This window comes from Pristis pectinata, chromosome 25 (assembly GCF_009764475.1).
Source record: "Pristis pectinata isolate sPriPec2 chromosome 25, sPriPec2.1.pri, whole genome shotgun sequence".
NCBI lineage: Eukaryota > Metazoa > Chordata > Chondrichthyes > Rhinopristiformes > Pristidae > Pristis > Pristis pectinata.
Window position 1 is genome coordinate 31,131,983 of NC_067429.1, and position 24,403 is coordinate 31,156,385.

General features: G+C 48.0%; 1 protein-coding gene across 4 annotated transcripts in view; it reads left to right on the forward strand.

Annotated features, from left to right (window-relative positions):
• The first annotated feature begins 2,988 nt into the window (after window positions 1-2,988).
• Window positions 2,989-24,403, forward strand: part of LOC127583128 (1-phosphatidylinositol 4,5-bisphosphate phosphodiesterase delta-3-like) — a 55,798-nt gene continuing 34,383 nt past the window's right edge. The window contains exons 1-3 of one of the 4 annotated variants that reach the window (XM_052038908.1): window positions 2,989-3,220; window positions 16,440-16,589; window positions 19,068-19,296. In XM_052038908.1, coding sequence (XP_051894868.1) covers window positions 3,139-3,220; window positions 16,440-16,589; window positions 19,068-19,296 — 461 coding nt within the window. In that variant the 5' untranslated portion in view covers window positions 2,989-3,138. Of the gene's footprint in view, window positions 3,221-3,601; window positions 3,705-3,928; window positions 3,985-4,234; window positions 4,289-16,439; window positions 16,590-19,067; window positions 19,297-24,403 lie in introns of those variants that run through there. The other 3 variants (XM_052038911.1, XM_052038910.1, XM_052038909.1) reach the window with 3 other exon arrangements.

Consider the following 24,403-nt stretch of genomic DNA (forward strand, 5'->3'; position numbering starts at 1 on the left):
CTAGAGGGAATGCCATGTTAGATCTAGTTTTAGGAAATGAACCGGGACAGGTGAAGGATCTATTGGTGGGTGAGCATTTGGGGGACAGTGACCATTGCTCCATTACCTTTAAAATTGTCATGGACAGGGACAGGTGCAGAGAGGACAAGAAGATATTTAATTGGGGAAAGGGTGAACTATGATGCTATAAGGAGAGAACTTGGGAGTGTAAATTGGGATGTCCTTTTTGAAGGGAAATGTTCTATGGAGATGTGGTCGATGTTCAGGGATCTTATGCAGGATGTTAGGGATAAATATGTCCCGGTGAGGCAGAGAAAGAATGGCAGGGTGAAGGAACAGTGGGTGATGAGAGAGGTGGAACGACTAGTTAGGGAGAAGAAGGTAGCGTACATAAGGTATAAGCAGCAAGGTTCAGACAGGGCCCGTGAGGAATATAGAGTAGTGAGGAAGGAACTTAAGAAAGGGCTGAGGAGAGCTAGAAGGGGACATGAAAAGGCATTGGCTAGTAGGGTTAAGGAAAATCCCAAGGCCTTTTTCACATACGTGAAGGGTAGGAGGATGGCTAGGGTAAAGGTAGGTCCGATTAAAGACAAAGGTGGGAGAATGTGCCTTGAGGCGGCGGAAGTTGGAGTAGTTCTCAATGAATACTTCTCTTTGGTATTCACCAAGGAGAGGGGTCTTGATGACGCGGAAGGGAGTGCTGGTAAGGGTAATGTTCTCGAGGTTGTAGATATCAAGAGAGAGGATGTGTTGAAGTTGTTAAATAATATTAAGACAGATAAATCTCCAGGGCCTGACGGGATTTTCCCCAGGCTGCTTCGAGAGGCGAGGGAGGAGATTGTTGAACCGCTGGTAAGGATCTTTGAGTCCTCATTGTCCACGGGGATGGTGCCAGAGGATTGGAGGGTTGCGAATGTTGTCCCCTTGTTCAACAAAGGTAGTAGGGATAGTCCAGGGAATTACAGACCGGTGAGTCTCACATCTGTGGTGGGTAAGCTGTTAGAAAGGATTCTAAGGGATAGGATCTATGAACACCTAGAGAATCATGGACTGATTAGGGACAGCCAGCATGGCTTTGTGAAGGGAAGATCTTGCCTCACAAGCCTGGTAGAGTTCTTTGAGGAGGTGACGAGGAAGATTGATGAGGGTAGTGTGGTGGATGTGGTCTATATGGATTTTAGTAAGGCGTTTGATAAGGTTCCTCATGGTAGGCTTCTTCAGAAGGTCAGAGGCCAAGGGATCCAGGGAAGCTTGGCTGTGTGGATTAGGAATTGGCTTGCATGTAGAACGCAGAGGGTTGTGGTGGAAGGAGTGCCCTCGGATTGGAAGGCAGTGACTAGTGGTGTCCCGCAGGGATTGGTTCTGGGACCTCTACTTTTTGTGATATTTATAGATGACTTAGATGAGGGGATGGAAGGCTGGGTTAGTAAGTTTGTGGACGACACTAAGATCGGCGGTGTTGTGGATAGTGTGGAGGGCTGTCGGAGCTTACAGAGGGATATTGATAGGATGCAGAGCTGGGCTGACAAATGGCAGATGGAGTTCAATCCGGAGAAGTGTGAGGTGGTACACTTTGGAAGGACAAACTCCAGGGCAGAGTACAGGGTAAATGGCAAGGTACTTGGCAGTGTAGAGGAGCAGAGGGATCTGGGGGTTCATATTCACAGTTCACTGAAAGTTGCCTCACAGGTGGATAGAGCAGTTAAGAAGGTCAATGGGATGTTGGCTTTCATAAATCGTGGGATTGAGTTTAAGAGCCGCCAAGTGATGATGCAGCTTTACAAAACTCGAGTTAGACCACACTTAGAGTACTGTGTTGGTTCTGGTCGCCTCATCATAGGAAGGATGTGGAGGCGTTGGAGAGGGTGCAGAGGAGATTTACCAGGATGCTGAATATGAGGAGAGGCTTAAGGTGCTAGGGCTTCATTCACTGGAAAGGAGGAGGATGAGAGGAGACATGATAGAGATATATAAAATATTGAGAGAAATAGATAGAGTAGACAGTCAGCGCCTCCTCCCCAGGGCACCAATGCTCAAGACGAGAGGGCATGGCTTTAAGGTTATGGGTGGGGGGTTCAGGGGAGATGTCGGGGGGAGGTTTTTCACCCAGAGAGTGGTTGGTGCATGGGATGCACTGCCTGGGGTGGTGGTGGAGGCAGGTACATTGGACAGGTTCAAGAGCTTGTTGGATAGGCATATGGAGGAGTGTGGGATGGGGGGATATGCGGGAGGAAGGGGTTAGATAGTGTGAGGGTGGTTTGATGGACGGCACAACATGGTGGGCCGAAGGGCCTGTTTTGTGCTGTATGGTTCTATGGTTCTGTGGTACCTTCCTCCAGTCACCTTAAAATTATGTCCCCTCGTGTTAGCCATTGTCGCACTGGGAAAAAGTCTCTGACTGTCCACTCGATCTATGCCTCTTATTATCTTGTACACCTCTATCAGGTCACCTCTCATCCTCCTCTCCAAAGAGAAAAGCCCCAGCTCGCTCAACCTATCCTCATAAGACAAGATTCTATCTGTCCTATCTATGTCCCTCATGAGGTCACCCCCTTAGCCTCCTCCCTTCCCATTGTGAATGAACCCAGCCCGTTCAATCTCTCCTTATGACCACAGTGCTCAGTGACCGTGAAGCCACAGGGACCCTGGGCAGGGAATTCCAAAGAATCACCCCCTTCAAAAGGTGAAGAAATATTCTCTCATCTCCGTCCTGAGCGACCAGCCCTTGACTCTGAGACCCCGGCCCCTGCTGTAGACACCCCAGGCAGGGGGAACATGAGTTCTGCAACCGCTCCGCGGCGTGAATGAGAGCATTGAGGTGTACGAAGGAAGGGTGGGGGAGAGTGAGAAAGGGGGTGGATTTTTTTTTAATGAGAACGTTTTCTTTCCAATCTCTCCCCGTTGGAGCACAGCCCGCTCCTTATATAGAGGCGGCGAGCTGAAACAGCCGGTTTATAAGTAGAGGGTGGGGGAGCCAGGCGTCTCATTAACGCAGCCAGACAGAGCTGCGGGCTCACTGCGGGACGAAGGTGGGCGGTCGAGACGGGACGGGACGGGACAGCCCAGCCCAGCCCACAGCGACGCAGCGGCTCGGGGCTGCGGGAAGGGCTGAGAGCCCGGCCGGAGGGCAGGAGGACCATGATCGGCTGCAGGTCCTTGGATCGTCCGCAGAAGGACGGAGACGGCAAGAAACTCGCTCTGAAAGCCTTCCAGAAAGTTGGTAAGGACGGCAGGCTCTGCCCAGCGTAGGGCGGGACGGTTCACTGTCCCTGTGCCCAATGTCAGCCCGCAGACAGCCACCCCCCACCCCACACACCTTGCCCACTGCACACAGTCTCCAGGACCTGCCCCCCAACCTTGTGGCGGCTCTCTGCCCGGGCAGTCCGGGACTGCAGCTATACTGCCCCCGGTGCCCGTCGCCACTCGGCTTTGCTTCTCTCTGGGTCGCCGTTCCCGCATGTGGGACACCCCCTCCCCTTCTCCTGTCTGGGAGGCGAGGGAGGGAGGGAGGGAGAGGAGAGAAACGGAGAGTTAACACAGCCCAAAGGCAAGGAGCGGGGTCTGGGACGCCAGTTGTGTCAGGAAGTTACAGAGAGGTGAAGTTCGGGGGGTACTGATTCCAATCCCGGCCGGTGCCGGAGAACTGCGAGGTGTGACTGTTGGGAAAGGCTGGGTGGACGCCGCGAAGCGACCAGAGGAGATGTGTAAGACGATACAGCAGGGAAACGGGCCTTTGTCTCACCAAGTCCCCACTGGCCATCAAACACCCAGCCTTACACGAACCCTGCCCTAACCCGTCTTATTCTCCCCTCCGCAAGCCTTTCAACTCCGCCTAGACCCTGCCAGTCATACACCAGGGAGAGTTTGCAGCAGTCTGCTGACCTACCAACCCGCCCGAGTTTGGGATGTGAGGGGAAAGGGGAGCACCTTGAGGAAGCCTGGTCACAGGGAGAACGTGCCAACTCCGCACAGACGGTAGGCAAGGTCAGGATTGAACCCGGGACCCTGGACTCGTGAGACGGTAACACTGCATTCACTCTAGGAGAGAGATCCACAACTATACTGCCCTAACTGTCTGGATGGAGAGCTTTGTTATAAGGACAAGGGACTGGGAAAAGAATGATTAGCCGCATCAGAAAGAGAGATCGGCGAGGGTGGGGTTAAGTAGAAACTCTTTAGAGAGAGAGAGTATAAATTAAATAGACGGAATGAGTGAATGCTGGGTGGTTCTACAGTCGACACTGAAGCGGGCTTCCCTGCCTGATTTGCTGTGTCTCAGGCGAATGTGGTGAGTGCCCTCTGGCCAGTTATAACAGAACGTTCTGTACCCGCGACAGGAGCCATCTGAAAAATCAGATGCTTTAAGGATGTAAGTACACCTGGAGCATGCAGGCAGTGAAGGTGCAGTGGGGAAAAGGGCCACAGGTCTGGAGGCTGCTTCAGCCTGGCAAGGGTCGGAATGCATCCCGGTTACAGTGCTGCAAAATAACGTGTCATGTGCCTTGGCTGCCTCTTGTTTTCAGTGGCCTTGCTGTGTTACTGGAAGCTGTCTGTGGCAGTGAGTCTGATCACGGACAAGGTCTGAGTATTTACACAGCACATTGTTAAACGGGAATCGCACTCATTGTGCTTTCTGAATCACTGGACCATATTAGCTCAGGGCAATCACACGCTGAAATGAAGTGACTGGCATTCTAAATAACTATTATAAAGTTAGAAGAAGCTGCTGAGCAAAGTGGTGGGAAAAGTCCAGATTTTGTTCCCAGGCCTGTCAGTCTCACTGCTCCCAGGGCTTCAGCTCCTGTAGAAAGTCCTGTTCAATAACTTGTGCTGCAAGGTGTGAGTCTGTGACTAGGGTCTGGCTGTGCAACCCTCCTGATCAAAGCACCCCACAAGCACACTGTGACCATCAGTCAGCAGGTTGATGTAGCCTGGTGTCGTGGCTTCCTGAGAGGAATGTTGAAGTCTCTTTAATAGGATTCTTTTCAGATAGGGGGAAAGGAGTCAAGGTGGGCAGATGGCGAGATAGTTAGACCAGTCACACTCCAAATAAAAGGTAGTATGGGTCTGAGAGACAGAATGGCCTCCTCCTGTTCTTAGAGGAAAATGTTTCTAAAGTTAATAATACATTACAGCTGCTTAGAAGACGGTAAAGTTAAGAGAGGACAACAAATAAATTTGGCACTATTTAGTTACAGGACTGAGCCAATAGAATTATATGTGGGTGAGCCCATTTGTCACGTTCCTGCAGTGTGAAGCCTTCTCATCGAATTGCTTCTGTTCAGTGGAGCCGGGCAATCCTCAATAAAGCATGGAGCTTTGTTAAATCATTGCCAGAGATAGAATTGGACCAAGTGATGGCTTAAAGTAGTACTGGCCGAGAAATTCTATTGTCAATATTTTCATGAGTTACACCTATAAAACCTTAAAAAAAACGCTGAGTAGGATTTGATGCAGTGGAGCACTTCCAGACTCTTGGTCTGGCCTGCTGCCAGTGTAACTCGCAAGGGCGAGGACCTCTTTATATAGAATGAGAAAATGTCTGGTGCAGAAGGAGCTGCCTCAGCCCCTCAGAGCTGTGCTGGTAAAGGGCTGCCCAGCCCACTTCCACCTGCAGGTCTCAGCTCTTGGGGTACACACTCATGTAATGAGGGTCTCTGCCTCCACTGCCCCTGCAGGTAGCAACCTACGGACCTCCACCCCCCCTTCCCCACCCACCCCACCCTCCACCTTCTGGTTCGGAAACTGTCCCCATCTCCCTTCTAATACTTTTACCATTTACTTTAAAACTCTGGTTTGTGATCCAGGGAATTAGATCCCTCCTATTTCATGTGCACAGGCTCCTCATAAATTTAGACACCTCAATTAAGTCTCCCCCTCAGCCTCCCCTGTTTCAAAGAAAACAACCCCAGCCTTTCTAATCTTCCTTCACAGCCATAGTTTTCCAGCCCTGACACCATCCTCATAAATCTCCTCCACACCCTCTCCAGTGCATGCACATCTTTCCTGTTATGTGGTGAGCAGTGTGCAATTCCAGCATGACCTCCCTGCTCTTATATCCTGTGCGTCGGCTAATGAAAATTTTATGGAGACACAAGCGACTGCAGATGCTGGAATCTGGAGCCAAAAACAAACTGCTGAAGTGACCCAGCGGGTCGAGCAGCATCTGTGGAGGCAGAGGGATGGTTGATCTTTTGGTTTTGGTATTGGTATTGGTTTATTATTGTCACTTGTACCGAGGTACAGTGAAAAACTTGTCTTGCATACCGTTCGTACAGGTCAATTCATTACACAGTGCAGTTACATTGAGTTAGTACAGAGTGCGTTGATGTAGTACAGGTAAAAACAATAACAGTACAGAGTAAAGTGTCACAGCTACAGAGAAAGTGCAGTGCAGGTAGACAATAAGGTGCAAGGTCACCACGAGGTAGATAGTGAGGTCATGAGTCCATCTCATCGTATAAGGGAACCGTTCAATATCTTATCACAGTGGGGTAGAAGCTGTCCTTGAGCCTGGTGGTACGTGCCCTCAGGCTCCTTTTGGGTCGAGACCCTGCACCAGGGCCTTATTGATCTGCCCTGCTACATTTAAGACACTCCAGCGTACAGTCCAAGGTGCCTTTGTTCCACCTATCACTACCCTCCCATTCACCGTTTATTGCGTTGCCTTGTTGTACCTCCCACGCTTCTCTGATTTAACTCTGTCTCAGCGCTCCTCTGTCCAGCTGACCAGGCCATCTATTCCCTCTCGTTACCAGTCAAAAGCTTTCTACCTCACTGTCAACCACATGGACAATTTTATAACGTCGGCAGACTTCTTTAACATGCCTTCTGGATGCAGGTTTAAATTATTGTTATATATTACCAGAAGTCCGAGTCCGGAGCCTCTGAGGTGCCCACCGGTTACAGGCTTACAGTCACAAGAACACTCACCAACCATGCTCCTTTGCTTCCTGCCACTGAGCCAATTTTGGATGCAATTTACCACCCTCCATTGGATTCCATAGGCTTCGAACTGTTTTGACCAGACTACCATGCAGGACTCTGAAAATATTGGCAAGTAAAATCAAAGAAAATCCAAAGGGGGTTACAGTATAAAATGTACAGAAGTACATAAAGAGCAGGAGGACCTTGCTAAAGTCCATGTGGACTACATCAAACACACTGCCCTTGTCCACCCTCCTCGTTACCTCCTCAAAAACCTCATACAAGGTTGTTAGAACTTACCTTTCATTAACTAATTCATGCTGATTGTCCCTGATTAATCTCTGCCTTTGTACGCTTCCTATGAACTGATTCCAACAAATGGCACGGCACTGAAGTTCAACAAACTGGCCTGTAATTACTTGGTTTATCTCTTCCTCTCTATTTAAACAGCACTGTGAAGTTCAGAATCCTCCAGTCCTCCGGCACTCCTCCTGAGGAGACTGAAATATTGTAGTCAGAGCCCCTGCAGGTTTCCCAGTGCTACTCCCCTTCAATCCATCACATTTGCTCACAATAACTACAGTATTGGCAGCCTCTCTTCCAAATACAGTCCCAAAGTATTCAGCTTCCTTCTTGCTCTCCTATGGGCCCTACATTTTCCCTAGTACATGTTTCTCTTCTGTACCCACTAAACACCTTTGGATTGTCTGAGAGCAGCAGGTCCTATTCAGACCCCCACTTCTCTCAGACAGAATGACAACTTTATTACCTTTGCGGCAGTTTCCACTGTGATCTCACTTTCTCACGGTCCATCAATGACCCTTCCTTCCTTTCTTGGTATCTCGATCTCCCTCTCAGGAGATAGATTAGCTACAATATCTTTTACAGGACTGCAGACCGCCGCAGCTTTCTCTGCACCTGCTCCCACCCTACCTCCTGTAAGGACTCCAGTCCATTCTCTCAGTTTCTCTGTCTCTGTTATTTCTGTTTAGAGTCATAGAATCATAGAGTCCTACAGCACAGAAGCAGGCCCTTTGGCCCATCTAGTCCACGCCAACCTGATCTTCTGCCTGGTCCCATCTACCTGCACCCGGACCATATGCCTCCATACCTCTCCCATCCATGTACCTAGCCAAACCTCTCTCAAGTGTTACAATCGAACCCGCATCTACCACTCCCTCCGGCAGCTCGTTCCACACTCGCACCACCCTCTGAGTGAAGAAGTTTCCCTTCAGATTCCCCTGATATATTTCACCTTTCACCCTAAACCTATGTCCTCTAGTTCTAGTCTCATCCAACCTGAGGGGAAAAAGCCTGCATGCATTCACCCTATCTATACCCCTCATGATTCTGTATACCTCTATAAGATCTCCCCTCATTCTCCTGTGCTCCTGGGAATAAAGTCCTAACCTATTCAAACTTTCCCTATCACTCAGGTCCTTAAGTCCCGGCAACATCCTTGTAAACTTTCTCTGCTCTCTTTCAAGCTTATTGATATTGTTCCTGTTGGTGGGTGACCAGAACTGCACACAATGTTACTGGAGACATTTTCCACACCAGTACCTTCCTCTTGCTTTAACCGTGGCTTCCCATTGTGCAAGCTCATTCTGTTCCATTTCCCACACTTTGGCTCTCAACCCCTTTCCTCCCAGCCGGAGAAGGAATGGATTTCCCTTATTCTCACCCCTCACTAGCCTCCACGGTCAATCTACGCTCCGCCACCTCAGTGAAAGGCCACCAACAGACACAGCTTCCTGTGCCCTCTCCTTTCATCGTTCTGAAGGTACAGTTCCCACCGTGGCTGCCTGATCCACATTTCCCATCCCACCAACACCCACTGCCCTTCTTGTGGCACTTCCGCATGCAACTGGGGGAGATGCGACACCTACCATTTTACCTCCAGGTGTAGCTATTTCCAGTCCAGCGCATGGTTCTCATGATGTGGTCTCCCCTACACTGGAGAGACCAAATGCAATTAGATGATCACCTTACAGAATACCTCTGTTCGGTGTACAAGGGTGAACCAGACCTTCTGGTGGCCCTTTCTCGTTAATCCTCCATCCCACTCCCACTCTCTGTCATTGGTTTCTTACACTGTTCCAACCAAGCCTGAAGCCAGCTCGATGAACAGCAACAGACACTGTAAAGCCCACGGGCCTCAATGCTGAATTTAACCACTTCATGAACCGGCCTCTGCAGATGGTGCCGGAACCAACCAGTTCTCATGGTTCTGGCACTTTCTTCACTCACAATTCTTATTCTTTTCCCACTATTTGCGCCTCTCTCAGTCGGCACCAGAACTACCTGTTCATCCAGTTCTCTTGGTCTCTCCCTTCTCTGTAACTTCATATTGAATTATTTTCTAACTTTTCCTGGTTCTGATAAAAGGCTATTGACGTAGAATGTTCACTCTACACTTGTTATCTGATCTGTTGAATATTTCCAGCATTTTTAATATGGATGTTCTTTCATTTGATTTACCAGTAGTTTTCTCATTCTCACCCTTTGCTCTCTTAATTTCTCTGCTAGTTTCACTTTGACACTTTCTACATTCTCCCAGGCTTTCTGCTGCAGTGAGCTCTTGGTATCTCACATCATTTTCCATTTTTGCTGCATTCCACCCCTTTTAATTGGTTTAATTGGTGTAATTATTGTCACATGTACCAAGTTACAGCGAATAACTTTGCTTTGCCTGCCGTCCATACAGATCATAGTACAAGGGAAAACAATAACAGAATGCAGAGTAAAGTGTTACAGAGAAAGTGCAGTGCAGGCAGACAATAAGGTGCAAGGCCACAATGAGGTAGATTGTGATGTCACAAGTCCATCTTATCGTACTAAACGACATTCAGTAGTCTTATAACAGCGGGATAGAAGCTGTCCTTGAGCCTGGTGGTACATGCTTTCTGGCTTTTGTACTTTCTGTCTGATAGGAGGGGGGGGGGGAGAAGAGAGAATGTCTGGGGTGGGTGGGGGCTTTGATTATGTTGGCTGCTTTACCGAGGCAGCGAGAAGTCTAGACAGAGTCCATGGAGGAGAGGCTGGTTTCTGAGATGTACTGAGCTGTGTCCACAACTCTCTGCAGTTTCTTGCGATCCTGGGCAGAGCAGTTGCCAGACCAAGCCGTGGTGCATCCGGATAGGATGCTTTCTATGGAGCACCTATAAAAATTGGTGAAGGTCAAAAGGGGACAGGCCAAATTTCTTTAGGGGCTCCCCTATTTTCCTTTGTGGGAACATCTTTGAACCTCTTGATTTTCCTTCCCAAATGCTTGCATTGTGTTGGGTCTATTTGTTAAATCACTCCCCAGTTGAGTAAACTTGACCTGTTCCAGTTAAACATAGAGCATGAAACAGTGCAGTACTGGACAGGCCATTCGGCCCATGATGTTGTACTGATCATGATGCCAATTTATACTAAACGTCAGAACATTTAGTATAAATATATACTAGATTATAACATATAAATTATACTAGAAGTTCAGAACCTTCACTCGATTTTACCTTTATCCTTTTCTAAATGGACTGAGTTATGATCAATGCCACAAACCTGCTCTCCTACTGATGCCCTTACCACCTGCCCAGCTTCATTCCCTGAAATCAAGACCCTGCATCAGGATATTTCACTCAAGATTGCAGAGTCTTGATTTCAGGGAATGAAGCTGGTCCCTTCTGTCTCCTTTGCTTACCCCCTTATTGTGTATGCCAGAAATTGGCTAATCATGTTCACCTGAATGCAGCTAAGGAATCCTATGTCCTCTCCATCCTTTAAACTGTGTTCGATCTGGAGATGACGTTGTTGAAAAGGTTCTCCAGAAGTCAAGAATGAGGCGCAAAACTTATGGTTACAGCCGTTTTATTAGATGTTCGTCACAGTACAGTGTCAGCTTGTAACAGCAAGTAAGGCGAGAAAAAAAAAGTAACAACAGAACTTGGCCTCATGTTTCTCCCTTTTACCGCAAACCGGTCTAACCGGTTAGATAAGGGAATCTTCTGGTAACAGCCTGCGCATACACTGCAGTTTTTCAGACAAAGAAACTACAGAAGTATAGAGCAAAGTATACTACAAGTTACTAAAAGTTTACAGACAATCACGTGATATACAAACATATAAGCAAACGTAAAGAAAGCTAAAACTACAAAAAAAAACTAGAAAAGCGACAAACTGGACCCTAATCCAACAACTGATTGCTAATATTTGGGTAATTAAAGCCTCCCACCATTACTGTCCTCGTGTTTGCACTTGTCAGACAATTGGCAAGGTATTTGCTTTTCTACCTCACTGGGAATGTGGGTCCACAGTGCCTACCCAACTGTTTCATTGCTGTCTTAAGGTATGTAGGGCTCTGGTCCTAACATGGGCAAATGGGATTAGTGTTGATAGGTAAAAAGTTCAGAATGGATGTGCTGTACAACTCTATGACTACGACTCATTTATTTTTTAGTCCAAACCATGCAGCCTCATTGTATAAAAAACACGATGACGCTGGAGGAACTCAGCAGGCCAGGCAGCATCCGTGGAGAAAAGCAGGCGGTCAACGTTTCGGGTCAGGACCCTTCTTCAGGACTGAAAATAGGAAAAGGGGAAGCCCAATATCCTATCTTCAGTCCTGAAGAAGGGTCCTGACCCGAAACGTTGACCGCCTGCTTTTCTCCACGGATGCTGCCTGGCCTGCTGAGTTCCTCCAGCGTCGTCGTGTTTTTCATTCGGACTGCAGCATCTGCGGTCCTTTGTTTCTCCAGCCTCATTTGATGATCTTTCTGAGGTGCCATCCTCTCTCGCGGCTGCGTTTATGTCTTTAATTAGCATTGCACTGCCTTGTAATCAGGAATGTTATGCCGCCATTCTACATCTCTTTAAACCTCATGTCAGTAATAGTTACGTAATCCTTCCAATGTGTCTGTGCTAGCAGCTTGTCTGTCCCATTTACTGTACTCCATACACTGAGGTAATGAATAGAGTTGATGAGAATGCAGTTGACACGATGGCTTTTGATAAGATGCAGCATAACAGTTTTATCAGCAAAGTTGAAACATTTGGCATAGAAGAGACATTGATAGCATGGATAAGAAGTTGGCTGAGTAATAGAAAAGAGGTCTGTAGTGAATGGTTGCTTCTTGGACTGAAGGAAGATGAATAATGGCTTCCCCAGGGATTGGTGTTAGGGTCTTTGCAATTATTGATCTATATCAATGACCCAGACTGGACAATGCAAAGCACAATTTCTGAATTTGTGGATGGCACAGCACTTGGCAGTGTTGTGAACTGTGAGGGTAGCAATAGATTGCAGGAGCATATAACCAGGCCGGTGGAAAGTGCTAAGGCACGGCAGATGAAGTTTAGTGTGGAGAAGTGCGAGGTGATGCATTTTAATAGGAAGAATGAGGAGAGGCAAATATAGAACAAAGGGGGGGCAGGAGCAGAGGGGCCTGGGTGAAGGATGCACAGATCATCGAAAGTGGCAGGGCAGGTGGAGAAGGCACACCCACAATACTGGGCTTTATCAATAGAGGCAGAGAGTATGAAAGCAGAGGAGTCATGTTGATCTCTGGTCCGGCCTCAACTACAGCAATATGAGTAATTTTAGTTGCCTTATTATAGAAGAATGTGGAAACATTAGAGAGGGTCCAGAAGACATTTGTGAGATTGGTTCTTGGAATGAGGGCCTACAGTTACGAGGTTAGATTGGAGAAGCTGCCACTGATCCTTTGGAGAAGAGAAGGCTGAGGGGAGATTTGGGAGAAGTATATAAAATGAGGAGGGGTCTGGACAGAAAGGATAGTGGGAGGCTTTCCCATTGGCAGAGAGTCAAGGATTAGAGCCCACAGGTCAAAAATAAAGGGGAAGACAAATAAGAGTGATAAACAACTTTCTTTACACAGCATATGGTTAGAATCTAGATCGTACTGCTGACAGATGCGGTGGAGGCAGGTTCCATTGTGGCCTTCAGGAGGGAATTGGATAAACGTGGTGAGAAAAAATGTACAAAGTGGCAGAGAAAGGGGTGGGGTGCAATTAGTGAGCTGCTCTGGGAAAGAACCAGCATTGACACAATGGGCTGAATGGTCTCCTTTGCCTGAACTCACTGACATGTGGCACCAGGGTAATCCAGAGATTACTGCCTTCCAGGCCCTGCTGCTTAATTTCCTAAACTCTGCGTGCAGGATATCATCTATTTTACTCCCTTTCCTGTTGGTAAATGCAATGGACCACAACCTCTGGGCACACTCCCTCCCTCCAGAATGCTCCGCAGTCTCTCGCTGGTCACAGGCATGGATAGGGATTTTGGAGAATAAAAGGTAGCGATCTCATGGAGTAAGGCTCTCTGGGAATGAAAGGTCCTTCACACGGAGTGAAGGGAGGGCAGAATTCTCCTCCTTTAAAGGATGCTGCTGGCAGTTGAAGCCTGTAAGGCAGCTGTTTGATGAAGGTTATCAAAGTAAGGCAGCCAGATGTTCATGTGCCCCATTCCAGAGGGCACCGGGTACCGGTCAGTCGAGTGTTTATTCTGCTTGAGTTCCAGTTGAAATAGCCAGTTGGTTTTCGTTGGATTATGCCTGTGGCACAAGGATTTTGGGGAATGTTAAATTTTCCAGATTACCTGTGATGTCCGACAGTGGCCCTTTCTCTGCATTGGTAGTTTGGTTCAGTTCTGAAAGACTGCTACATTGTTCAAAGTTCCATCTCTCTGATGGAATTGATCCAGGGGATCATTTTATAATGGAAATTCCAGAGGTTTCCTGGATATCCTGGCCAAGTGACGCATCGTGCATGATTTAAGGATTGAGGTGGTTGCACAACCCTATTCCCAGATGAATCTACCATGTGGAATCGAGACTCACAGAACAGTTTGTAGTGTGCCTGATTGGTCAATACACTCTCCCAAGCACTTTTGATGTGATCCACTGACTGTATGACCAAAAATATAATGGCAGTGGCCACCTATGGTGGATTAATTGGTGTGAACCTGGCAACATAATACAGACTAGCTTCCAATGTGGTTGCGATTCTTGACGTAGTTAAACATTTTTACGGTTATTTGTGGTATTCGTCTTCTGTTCTTTCCCTGGTGGTTCAACTGTCCTTGCACCAGGGTCTAGTCTGCCCCAGTAAGGGATCTGATGACACTGTTTCAGAAAGGAGCTGGTTAGTTCTCCATGTCTGGTGTATCTCCAACAACGTGTATCAATTCAGTGGGTCATCATCGCATTGGGCTGGATCTGCTGATGACCAATGAGCTGCCTCAGCTCACTGAATGTGTAACCAGTCTACTTCCGGGTGCAGTGTCCCGCTGGACTGGACCCGGTTGATTGGATGAGAGGCCACTGTGACTGCTGTCTGGTCCTGCCCCAACATCTCACTGAGGTTTCACCAGAGACGCTGCAGTCATAGTGGTACAGCACAGACCCAGGCCCTTCTGCCCACCATGTCCATGCTGACCATTGTACTTATCTATCCCATGTACCCGCATTAGGTCCGTAGACTTCCATGCCTTGGCGATTAAAGTGCGTGTCTCAATGCTTCTTAAATATTGTGAGACTCTCTGCCTCCACCACCTCCCCAGGCAGTGCGTTCCAGATACCAACCGCTCTGGTGTGGAAAATTTTCCCTCAGGTCCCCTTCTGTGTTAGACTTCCCATTTTGGGAGAAAGATTCTTACGATCTACCCTATCCATTCCCCTGCATAATTTCATATATACTGGGCAACACAGTCAGCATGGACGAGTTTGGCCAAAGGGCCGGTGTCCATGTTTTCTATGACTTGATGCCTTTATCCGGTCTCCCTAAGCCTCTTCTGCTCCAGGGAAAACAAATTTGCTCTGTCCGGACTCTCATTATAATGGAAATGGTCCACTCCAGGCAACACCCTGCTGAATCTCCTCTACACCATCTCCAGCGCAATCATCTCCTTCCTATAGTGTGGTGACCAGAACTGCATACAGTGCTCCAGCTGTGGGCTAATCAGTATTTTACAAACTTGTTACGTGACTTCGCTGCTCATGTATTGCAAGCCATGGCTGATGAAGGAAAGTGTTCTGTTTGCTGCCTTCACCACCCTGTCTACCTGTGGTATTGGTATTGGTTTATTATTGTCACTTGTACCGAGGTACAGTGAAAAACTTGTCCTGCATACCATTCATACAGATCAATTCATTACACTGTGTATTGAGGTAGTACAGGGTAAAAACAAAAACAGAATACGGAATAAAGTGTCACAGCTACAGGGAAGTGCATTGCAGGTAGACAATAAGGTGCAAGGTCGTAACAAGGTAGATTGTAAGGTCAAGAGTCCATCTCATCGTAAAAGGGAACTGTTCAATAGTCTTATCGCTGTGGGATAGAAGCTGTCCTTGAGCCTGGTGGTACGTGCCCTCAGGCTCCTTGTATCTTCTGCCTGATGGGAGAGGGGAGAAGAGAGAATGACCCGGGTGGGTGGGGTCTTTGATTATACTGGCTGCTTCACCAAGGCAGCGGGAAGTATAGACCATGGAGGGGAGGCTGGTTTCCGTGATGTGCTGGGCTGTGTCCACAACTCTCTGCAGTTTTTTGCGGTCCCGGGCAGAGCAATTCCCGTACCAAGCCTTTGGCTGTGGCTGCCACTTTCAGGGGTCCATGGATATGTATGCCAAGGTTCCCCGTACATCAGCACTCCCAAAGACCTTACCATTTACTGTGAATGACCTACCCTTGTTTGACCTGCCAAAATGCAGCCCCTCACACTTGTCAGGATTAAATTCCGTCTGCTGTTGCTCTGTCCAGCTGATGAATGTCATGTTGTGACCTCAGAACTATTTTCCTCTCTCTACAACACCACAGATTTTCATCATTTGAATTGGGGGAGGGGTTGGAGGGGTCGGTGCTCGGTAAGGGTTGCAGTGGAAGGGGTTGGAGCTGGTGGGAGGGGCTGCCTGCTGACATTGAGCATCATCTGATGAGGAAAGCTGAGAGGAAGATCTGTCGGCTTCAGTCTGTGGGATTTGCTTTGAGCGCATTTCCTACTTCACCCTGAAGCTATTCCAGCAAAGTCTGTGAGTGGAAATACAAAACACAGGAAGTGAAAACAGAATTCATGATTTAGGCTGATAAATATTCAGCATCATTTGTTTCATATTTCCAGTACTTGCAATATTTTTTATTTCCAAAGTGCTACAAAATGCTTTGGGTCATCCTGAAATGGCTTGGTGGAGAGGAGCAGCAGTTGCCTGGTTGAACCTGACTCACAGCGACCACCTCCAGTTCAGCTCGAGACAAAATAGTGAAAAGCCTGGAGGTCACACAGAAAGGGAGGGCGTTCATAATCTGCCCAGTCATCAAAACTATGAGGCAGCTGTCCCAGGAAATCCAGTGGTCTCTACCCCCACCAGCCTCCAGGACCCTGTCAGTGAAAACCCACCCCGAGCCTGCATGTGTAATCCCTCTCCTCCCACTGCCAGGACCCTGCAGTGGCCACTTCTATATCTCCCTTGCTTACTTCCTTTGTTGAGAGAACTTTGTCCTCCTCTCTTTCCCAGGACTGCATGAAGATGATGATGTGAAATACATGCTGAGAGGCAGCAAGTTAAGGAAAGTAAAGTCCAGTAAGTGGAAGAAGGATCGCCAGATGAAACTACAGGAGGACGGGCTGTCCATCTGGTATGAGTCCAGGAATAAGCCTCCTACATGTGAGTATTGCATTTTAGCAGAGCAGCATTGGCACTGCGAAAGCACTGGGAGCACTGCAGCATTGATACTATGGGAACACTGCAGTATTAGCGCAGTGGGAAAACCGCAGTGTTAGCACGGTGGGAGCACTGGAGCTACAGCACTGTGGGCTTTGCTGGGGAATTGAGAACTGATGAATGAAGGCAGCAAGAGGGCTTTCAGTGTTACTTGCCTTCAGTTTTCTGATACTTCACATTGTAGACGTCAGACAACGTCACCGTCTGGTGGAGATGCATTGTTCTCGTTGGCCACCCGTGCGGTCCAGGGATTGTCCCAGTGGGCTGCTGGCACCATGGGTAACATTGAGTGTGAGCACTATTAATGGTTTGCTGCTCAGTTACTTCGAGAGGGGTGTAGCAATAATCAGTCAAGGGGTTGCTAGCATCATCTATACAGTGCTGAGATATTGAATTTGTAGGATCTGAATTGTTTTAGTTATAAAGCATAATTAATAATCCACAGCATATGTCCAGCATTTATTGTTGACCCCTTAGTGCCCTTGAGATGCTGAAGTCTCTCTGGTGAAGGTGCTCCCACAGTGTTGCTGGGCAGGGAGTTCCAGGATTTGGACCCAGTAATGATGAAGGACAGGCTGGCGTGTGACTTCGAGGGGAACCTGCGGGTGGTGATGGCATTCCTGGGCATCTGTCGCCCTTGTTCCACTTGCTGGAAAAGGGTGTCATCAATTGTTGTGTGCTTGTGGGGTTTGGTCCTGACAAGGACTGTGTGATGCTGTCTCCTACCAAGACTGGTATCTGTGACAGATATATTTGTGTGGATGAGGTCCATTAGGTTTTCCCATGTGTTAGTTGCCTTTCACCTGTTATAGCTTCAGTTTGACAGCTGTGTCCTTCGGTGCTCAACCAGTGGTACTGATACTGAGCCACCCTTAGTGACAGGTGTTGAAGTCCCCATCCAGTCCCCATCCGAGCGCTGGGGGGCTCTTAGTACCTCCAGTGCTTCTTGTGAGTTTTGGTCAGCGTTGAAGAACACTGCCTCATCAGAAAAGGGAGGACGGGAGGGGGTTATCAGGAGGAGGTTTCCGTCTCCACGTTTGTCCTGATCCCATGGAGCTCGCGGTCAATATTGACTACAATGGTCATTCTCACTTGACTGAATGCCATCTCCTGGCAGTCACTCCCACATGCCCAGGGATTGTAACGTAGGTTTTGAGAAGTTGAATGTTAGGAGCAATTCTATGACTGTAACAAGGTCAACATGTTAGGTGGCTAGTTTGTGGGACAGTTTTCCAAAGTTATGCACAAAACCCCAGTGTTAGTGAGGTTGCAGGGTTAACTGGATGTGCCTTGTCCTAATCCAGAATCCAGACTGAAAATGGCTGCTCCATCCACTGAGATGTGTCTAGTACCTTGGTGTCTGCTGCCTGTTAGGTCCTATTTGGTGTAAATTGTGGACCAGAGTTTTACTGGGGCAGCTGATGCTTTCATCATCCACCATAACCAATACAGGACTTTTATTGCAGATTTATTTTAACAGAATTTAAATTGCCCCTATTTTTTTCTGGATTGTTAGCCTGCTGACGTAACCTATATACTGACACTAGGTGTGTAGGACTGTGTAGTAGCAATCAATGATACAGTAAGGCCTAAAGAACAGAGGTCTTTCTCGGTAGGAATGGGGATGGGCTTGGGTGGCACCAATGGAGACCCCACAGCAAATAGTTACTTAATATTTTACATTCCATGGTAACTAGCTAAGATTCATGTTGAGGGATTATTTTTGACCTGGTATAAACTCAAAAAAAGCTGCTGTCAGGCAGTACAGCATAGATGCTTTTAAATTGCACCTTGAACCATTGAATAACATCCTGTCCCAGGACAGTTGAGGAGGTGCTGCCATTAGAGAGATCGCTAAAAGCTTTGGTCAAAGAAATAGGTTTGAAAGAGTGTATTATAGGATGTGGAAAATAAGAGGGGTAGAGATTGTTAGGCCTAGAAATTCTGTTGCCCAGTGCAACCATCTTTCTACACCATGCAATGCAATTTGCACATAAGACAGTTTGTGAAGCAGAGTCTGAAAGCCGTGGCATGCCCTGAAGTCCAGTCTGTGATTCTCCATTGGGGTCTTCCCTGCATCTGAAGCACTGGTGCCCGGAGGTGTCTGCATGTCCACAATGGCACATTGGATGCCATGATATGAATGTGGTGCACACTGGATAGAGTGGTCCAGGCAGAATGCCCAAGGCTTCAGTGTAAGTTAAAGGATGCCCACCTGGTCCACTTTAAGCCTGGAAGCTGCTTAACTCAGTGCTAGCTCACCCTTGCGTTCCGTCCATCTGCCCTCCAACTCGCCCTCAGCTGCCCATCAGAGTCACCCTGACCTTCACTGCAGCCCCTGGCAGCCCGCAGAGTCGAGCCTCGACCCAGCTGATTTTCCAGACGCCGGCCCCACTGTTGATCTCCCGTCTGACGTTTCAGTCTCGGTGATGGATATCCAGGATGTCCAAGAGGGACACCAGTCGGAGGTGATGACCAAACACGGCAGCAGCTTCTCGGAGAAACGTTGCTTCACCATTGTGTTCGCGGGCAGCAGGAGCAGCCTGGACCTGGTGGCGGCCTCGGAGGAGGAAGGCAGGCGGTGGGTGCAGGGGCTGAAGAAACTGACCAGAAGAGTGGCAACCATGAGCCAGCAGGACAAAATCGAACAATATCCTTTGACAACAAGGGGAAGGGCTTGGCTGGGCAGCAGTTGTAAATTTAATGTAAATATACAGCAAAGTAAATGTACATCAGGGCTGGATGCTGCTAACCTCTCTGTTACTGACGTGCATTGAATTAAGGGCAAAGTTGGTAGCCATAGCAGCCAAAAATGACTTCCAGGTTGGCATCAATTTGGAAAAGCTGCCAAAAAATAAAAATAACCAGGACCAATCGAGATCTGGAATCTTCCTTTGCCACTTTTATTGCCCAGGCTGATGCCAGTGTAGTGGTTAGTGTAACACTCTACAGCGCCAGTGACCTGGGTTCAATTCCAGCCGCTGTCTGTAAGGAGATTGTACGCTCTCCCCGTGACTCCGTGGGTTTCCTCCAGGTGCTCTGGTTTTCTCCCACATTCTAGAGACATACAGGTTAGGAAGTTGTGGGCGTGCTGTGTTGGCGCCGGAAGTGTGGCGACACTTGCGGGCTGCCCCAGAACACTCTACACAAAGATACATTTCACTGTCTGTGTTGATGTACATGTGACTAATAAAGATATCTTATCTTATCTTTTACCCTTTTTGCCTGTAGCTCCCTGCCACCCCCTCCTGATACCATGGTTACGGTCGCATGTTGTGACTGTGGATATCTGTTCACACGCCATTCATCTGCTCTCGGTTTGTCTGTGCTCACCTCTCCTCCGGGTAATCCTAAACGACCTAAAAACCTGACACCGGCCATTCAAATGTGATGTCAGGGAGTACAAAGGATGGTGGGAATCTGGTACTGGAGGCTGGTACGTCTTTGTAAAGCAGCATTATTAGGAGATATAGAAACAAGGCTGTGCAATGGAATTAAGATAAAAAGCAGCCATGATCTCAATGAAGTACAGAGACTTCAAGGGGCTGAAAGTCTGTCTACTGCCAGTTCTTCAAGAGAGTCTGCTTGTCTTTATGTAGGATACAGTGGGCCTGACAAATCCAAATTAAACAGTTTAGAGTCCAGGCTAAATCCAGAAATGGGTGAAGGGCAGTATACTGAATGCACAGGCTTCAGAACACTAAATAGTTCAGGCCAATGTCTTCCCATTAAGGGTGCAAGGTAGGGCCAGCAAGTCCAAGGAACCTTGGGTGCCAATGGTTAGTGAGGGTTGGATATTGAAAAACAATGTTGCTAATGGCAGGTCATAGACTTATAGAGCAATACAGCACAGATACAGGCCCTTCGGCCCACGCAGTCCATGCCGACTACAGTGCCCACCTAGCTAGTCCCAATTTCCTGCGTTTGGCCCATATCTCTCCAAGCCCTGCCCTTCCATGTACCTATCCAAGGGCTTCTTAAATGATCCTGTTGTGCCTGCCTCACCCACTTCCTCTGGCAGCTCGTTCCATAAACTCACCACCCTCTGCGTGAAAAAGTTGCCTCTCAGGTCCCTTTTAAATATTTCCCCTCTCATCCTAAACCTATGCCCCCTAGTTTTGGACTCCCCCACCCTGGGGAAAAGACTGTTACCCTCCACCTTATCTATGCCTCTCATGATTTTAAACACTTCTGTAAGGTCGCCCCTCATTCTCCTACGTTCCAAGGAATAAAGACCCAGCCTAGCCAACCTCTCCCTATAACTCAGGCCCTCGAGTCGTGGCAACATCCTCGTAAATCTTCTCTGCACTCTTTCCAGTTTAACCGCGCCTTTCCCATAACAGGGCGACCAAACTGTACACAGTGCTCCAAGTGTGGCCTCACCAACGACTTATACAACTGCAACATAATGTCACAATTTCTATACTCAATGCCCTGACTGATGAAGGTCAGCGTGCTAAATGCCTTTTTCACCACCCTGTCTACCTGTGATGCTGCTTTTAACGAACTATGCACTCGTACTCCTGGGTCCCTCTGTTCCATTACACTCTCTATTGCCCCACCATTCACAGTACAAGTCCTACGCTGGTTTGACTTTCCAAAATGCATCACCTCACACTTATCTGTATTGAAATTCATTCGCCGCTCTTCAGCCCACTTCCCGAACTGATCAAGATCCCCCTGTAATCTACGAAAACCTGCTTCACTATCAACAACACTTAATTTTGTGTCATCTGCAAACTTACTGATCAAGCCTTGCATACTCACATCAAAATCATTTACCTAAAAAATGAATAACAAGGGTCCCAGCACCGACCCCTGCGGCACACCACTAGTCACCAGCCTCCATTCCGAGAATGGTCCTGAGAAGGGCAGGTTCTGCGAGATGAAACCTGGGGAGGTCCTACAGGAGTAGAGGAGTGTAAGGGGATACTTCAAAAAGAAATTAGGAGGGTGAAAGGGGGCCTGAAATATCACTCGTCAGCAAGACTAAGGAAAATACCAAAGCTGTTTATAAGTATATTAAGGGCAAGAGGATGACCAAGGAAAGAGTGGGGCCTATTAGGGACCAAAGTGACAACCTGTGTGTGGAGCCAGAGGGTGTGGTTTTAAAGGGGTAGTGCTGATTATGGAGAAGGACGTTGTGGTGGAGAATTCAGGGAGGGGGCAGTGAAATTCTAGAACCAAGTACTATTGAAAAGGAAAAGGTATTAGATGTTTTACAGGGCATAAAGGTAGGTAAATCACCAGAGCCTGAGGAGACGTATCCAAGGCTGCTATAGGAGGCAAGCGAAGGGATTGCTGTGACTCTGACAGAGACATTTAACGGCTTACTGGCCACAGGTGAAGTGCCGTACCTTTATTCAAGAAGGACAGCAGGCATAAGCCTGTTAATTACAGGCCAGTGAATCTAATACCAGTGAAAAGGAAGTTATTGGATAAAATCCCGAGGGACAAGATTAATTTACACTTGGAGAAACAATCAGGAACGGCCAGCAGGGCTTTGTCAAGGGGACATCCTGTCTCATAAACTTGATCGAATTATTTGACGAGTTGTCCAGATGTGTCACTGGTGCAAAACGTTAGAGCCCATGGGATCCAGGGCGAGTTGGCAAATTGGATCCAAAATTAGCTTGGCAAACAGAGGCAGAGTTTGATGGTGGAGGGTTGATTTTGTGATTGGAAGCCCTTGACCAGTGGTGCTGGGACCCTTGCTGTCCGTTATATACATTAACAATCTGGATGTGAACGTAGAAGGTATGATTAGTAAATTTGCAGATGGTACAAAGATAAGATATCTTTATTAGTCACATGTACATCGAAACTCACAGAGAGGTACATCTTGTGCGTAGAGTGTTCTGGGGGCAGCCCGCAAGTGGCGCCACGCTTCCGGCGCCAACATAGCACGCCCACAACTTCCTAACCCGTACGTCTTTGGAATGTGGGAGGAAACCGGAGCACCCGGAGGAAACGCACGCAGGCCCACAGAGAACACACAAACTCCTTACAGACAGCGGCGGGAATTGAACCCGGGTGTAAATGACGTGAATGAGTTGGTAAACATGAGCAGAGAAATGGCAGGTGGAAGTTCGTCCTGAAAAAATGCGAGGTGATGAATTTTGGAAGGACCCTAATAAGATCAGGACATACAGGATGATTGGCAAGATGTTAGGAAGTACTGAGAAGCAGACGGACCTCGGCGTACATGTCTAAGTATCCCTGAAAGTTGTAGCACAGATAATCTGGTTAAGAAGGTATTTGGATAATTGCCTTCATTATCTGGGGCGTAGAATATAGGAGCAGGGAGATTATGGTGCAACTTTGTAGAATGTTAGGCCACAGCTGGAGTAGTGTTTGCAGTACAGATCACGGCACAATGGGAAGGCTGTGACAGCAATGGAGAGGGTGCAGAGGAGATCCATCGGGCTGTAGCCTGGAATGGAGCGTTCCAGTTATGAGAAGACAATGGATAAGCTGGATTTGTTTCCTTGGAATGGAGGGTGCTGATGGGGGACCTGATTGAGGTACGCAAAGTTACAAGGACATGGATAGGATAGATAGTGAGAAACCTTTCTGCTGAGCAGATGTGTTTATAACCAGACGGCATAGGATTAAGGAAAATCTATTGATGGAATCTGGAATCTGCATGGTCCAGTTGGGCCGAAGGGCCTGTTTCCGTGCTGTACGACTGTATGACTCTATTGGAACCCATTGCCTGAGGAGCAGTTCCAAGTTTAGGATGAGCACTTGCCACAGAAGGCTATGGGCTGACTGTCCAAAAATGGGATTATTATAGACAGATAGTTGATGGCTGGCATGGATTTTGTGGCTGCAGGACTTTATTTCTGTGCTGCATGACTCTATGAACTAGGTTCAATGGATGTTGGCAAGAAAGGATTGAAGATAGAGGTATCAAGCAGGACGTCCTTAGTGTCTATGAATATCACGGGATGTTTAACCACAGTACAGCATTTGTTCAAAGGACTTCCTTGCTTTTGTTTTCATTGCCTCCTTATAAGGGCCAGGAGCCAAGACCTCCATTCTTGGTCAGTTGAACAAATAGGCAACACTGTACCAGCTGTCTGTTGTACTCCGTCTCTGAAAGTCAGGCCCATTGAAGTCCATAAACCCAGACTTTGGGGAGCAGAGTAGAGGTCGCAGCTGCTGTTTGTCACTCATTTAGGGTTACTGAGAGTCGACTGTTGCCCAGGTCAGCCCCGGATCAGTTGAGCCTGTTACAGGGACCTCAGCACTTTGAAAGTACAGGAAATGGAAGCAGAACGTTGGGGACCAGCTCGGCAACCCCAACACTCCCATCGCATCTGGAAAGGAATGTTGCAGAGCGTGCAACTCCTGGATCAGGCCCATCCTCTCACTCACAAAGTGTTCGTTGGAGGACGATCACCGTTGTCTTTGAGGGATTCCAATGATTGAGTTAATGGCTCTGATATATAATGAGATCCATGCAGATCCATGTCCACCTGGATGGGGTTCTGGGCAGCTCATATCTTCTCCCATCCCTCCAGCAAATACATTTCAGTCCACATGGTCTCCCAGAGGCTGTGGAGGGCAGCTTCGGGGGAGAAAATAATTGCTGTGCAGAAGCAAGCTGGGGTGAAAATCAGCTTTGGGAGGGGTGCAAGACACCCACCACACATCCCTGAGCTCAGTGAACCAGGTACTGGAGATCACGCAGCACAGGCAGCAGATGTGCCGCCGGTCATTCTCCACCCCCACCTCAAGTGATTAGCAGTCAG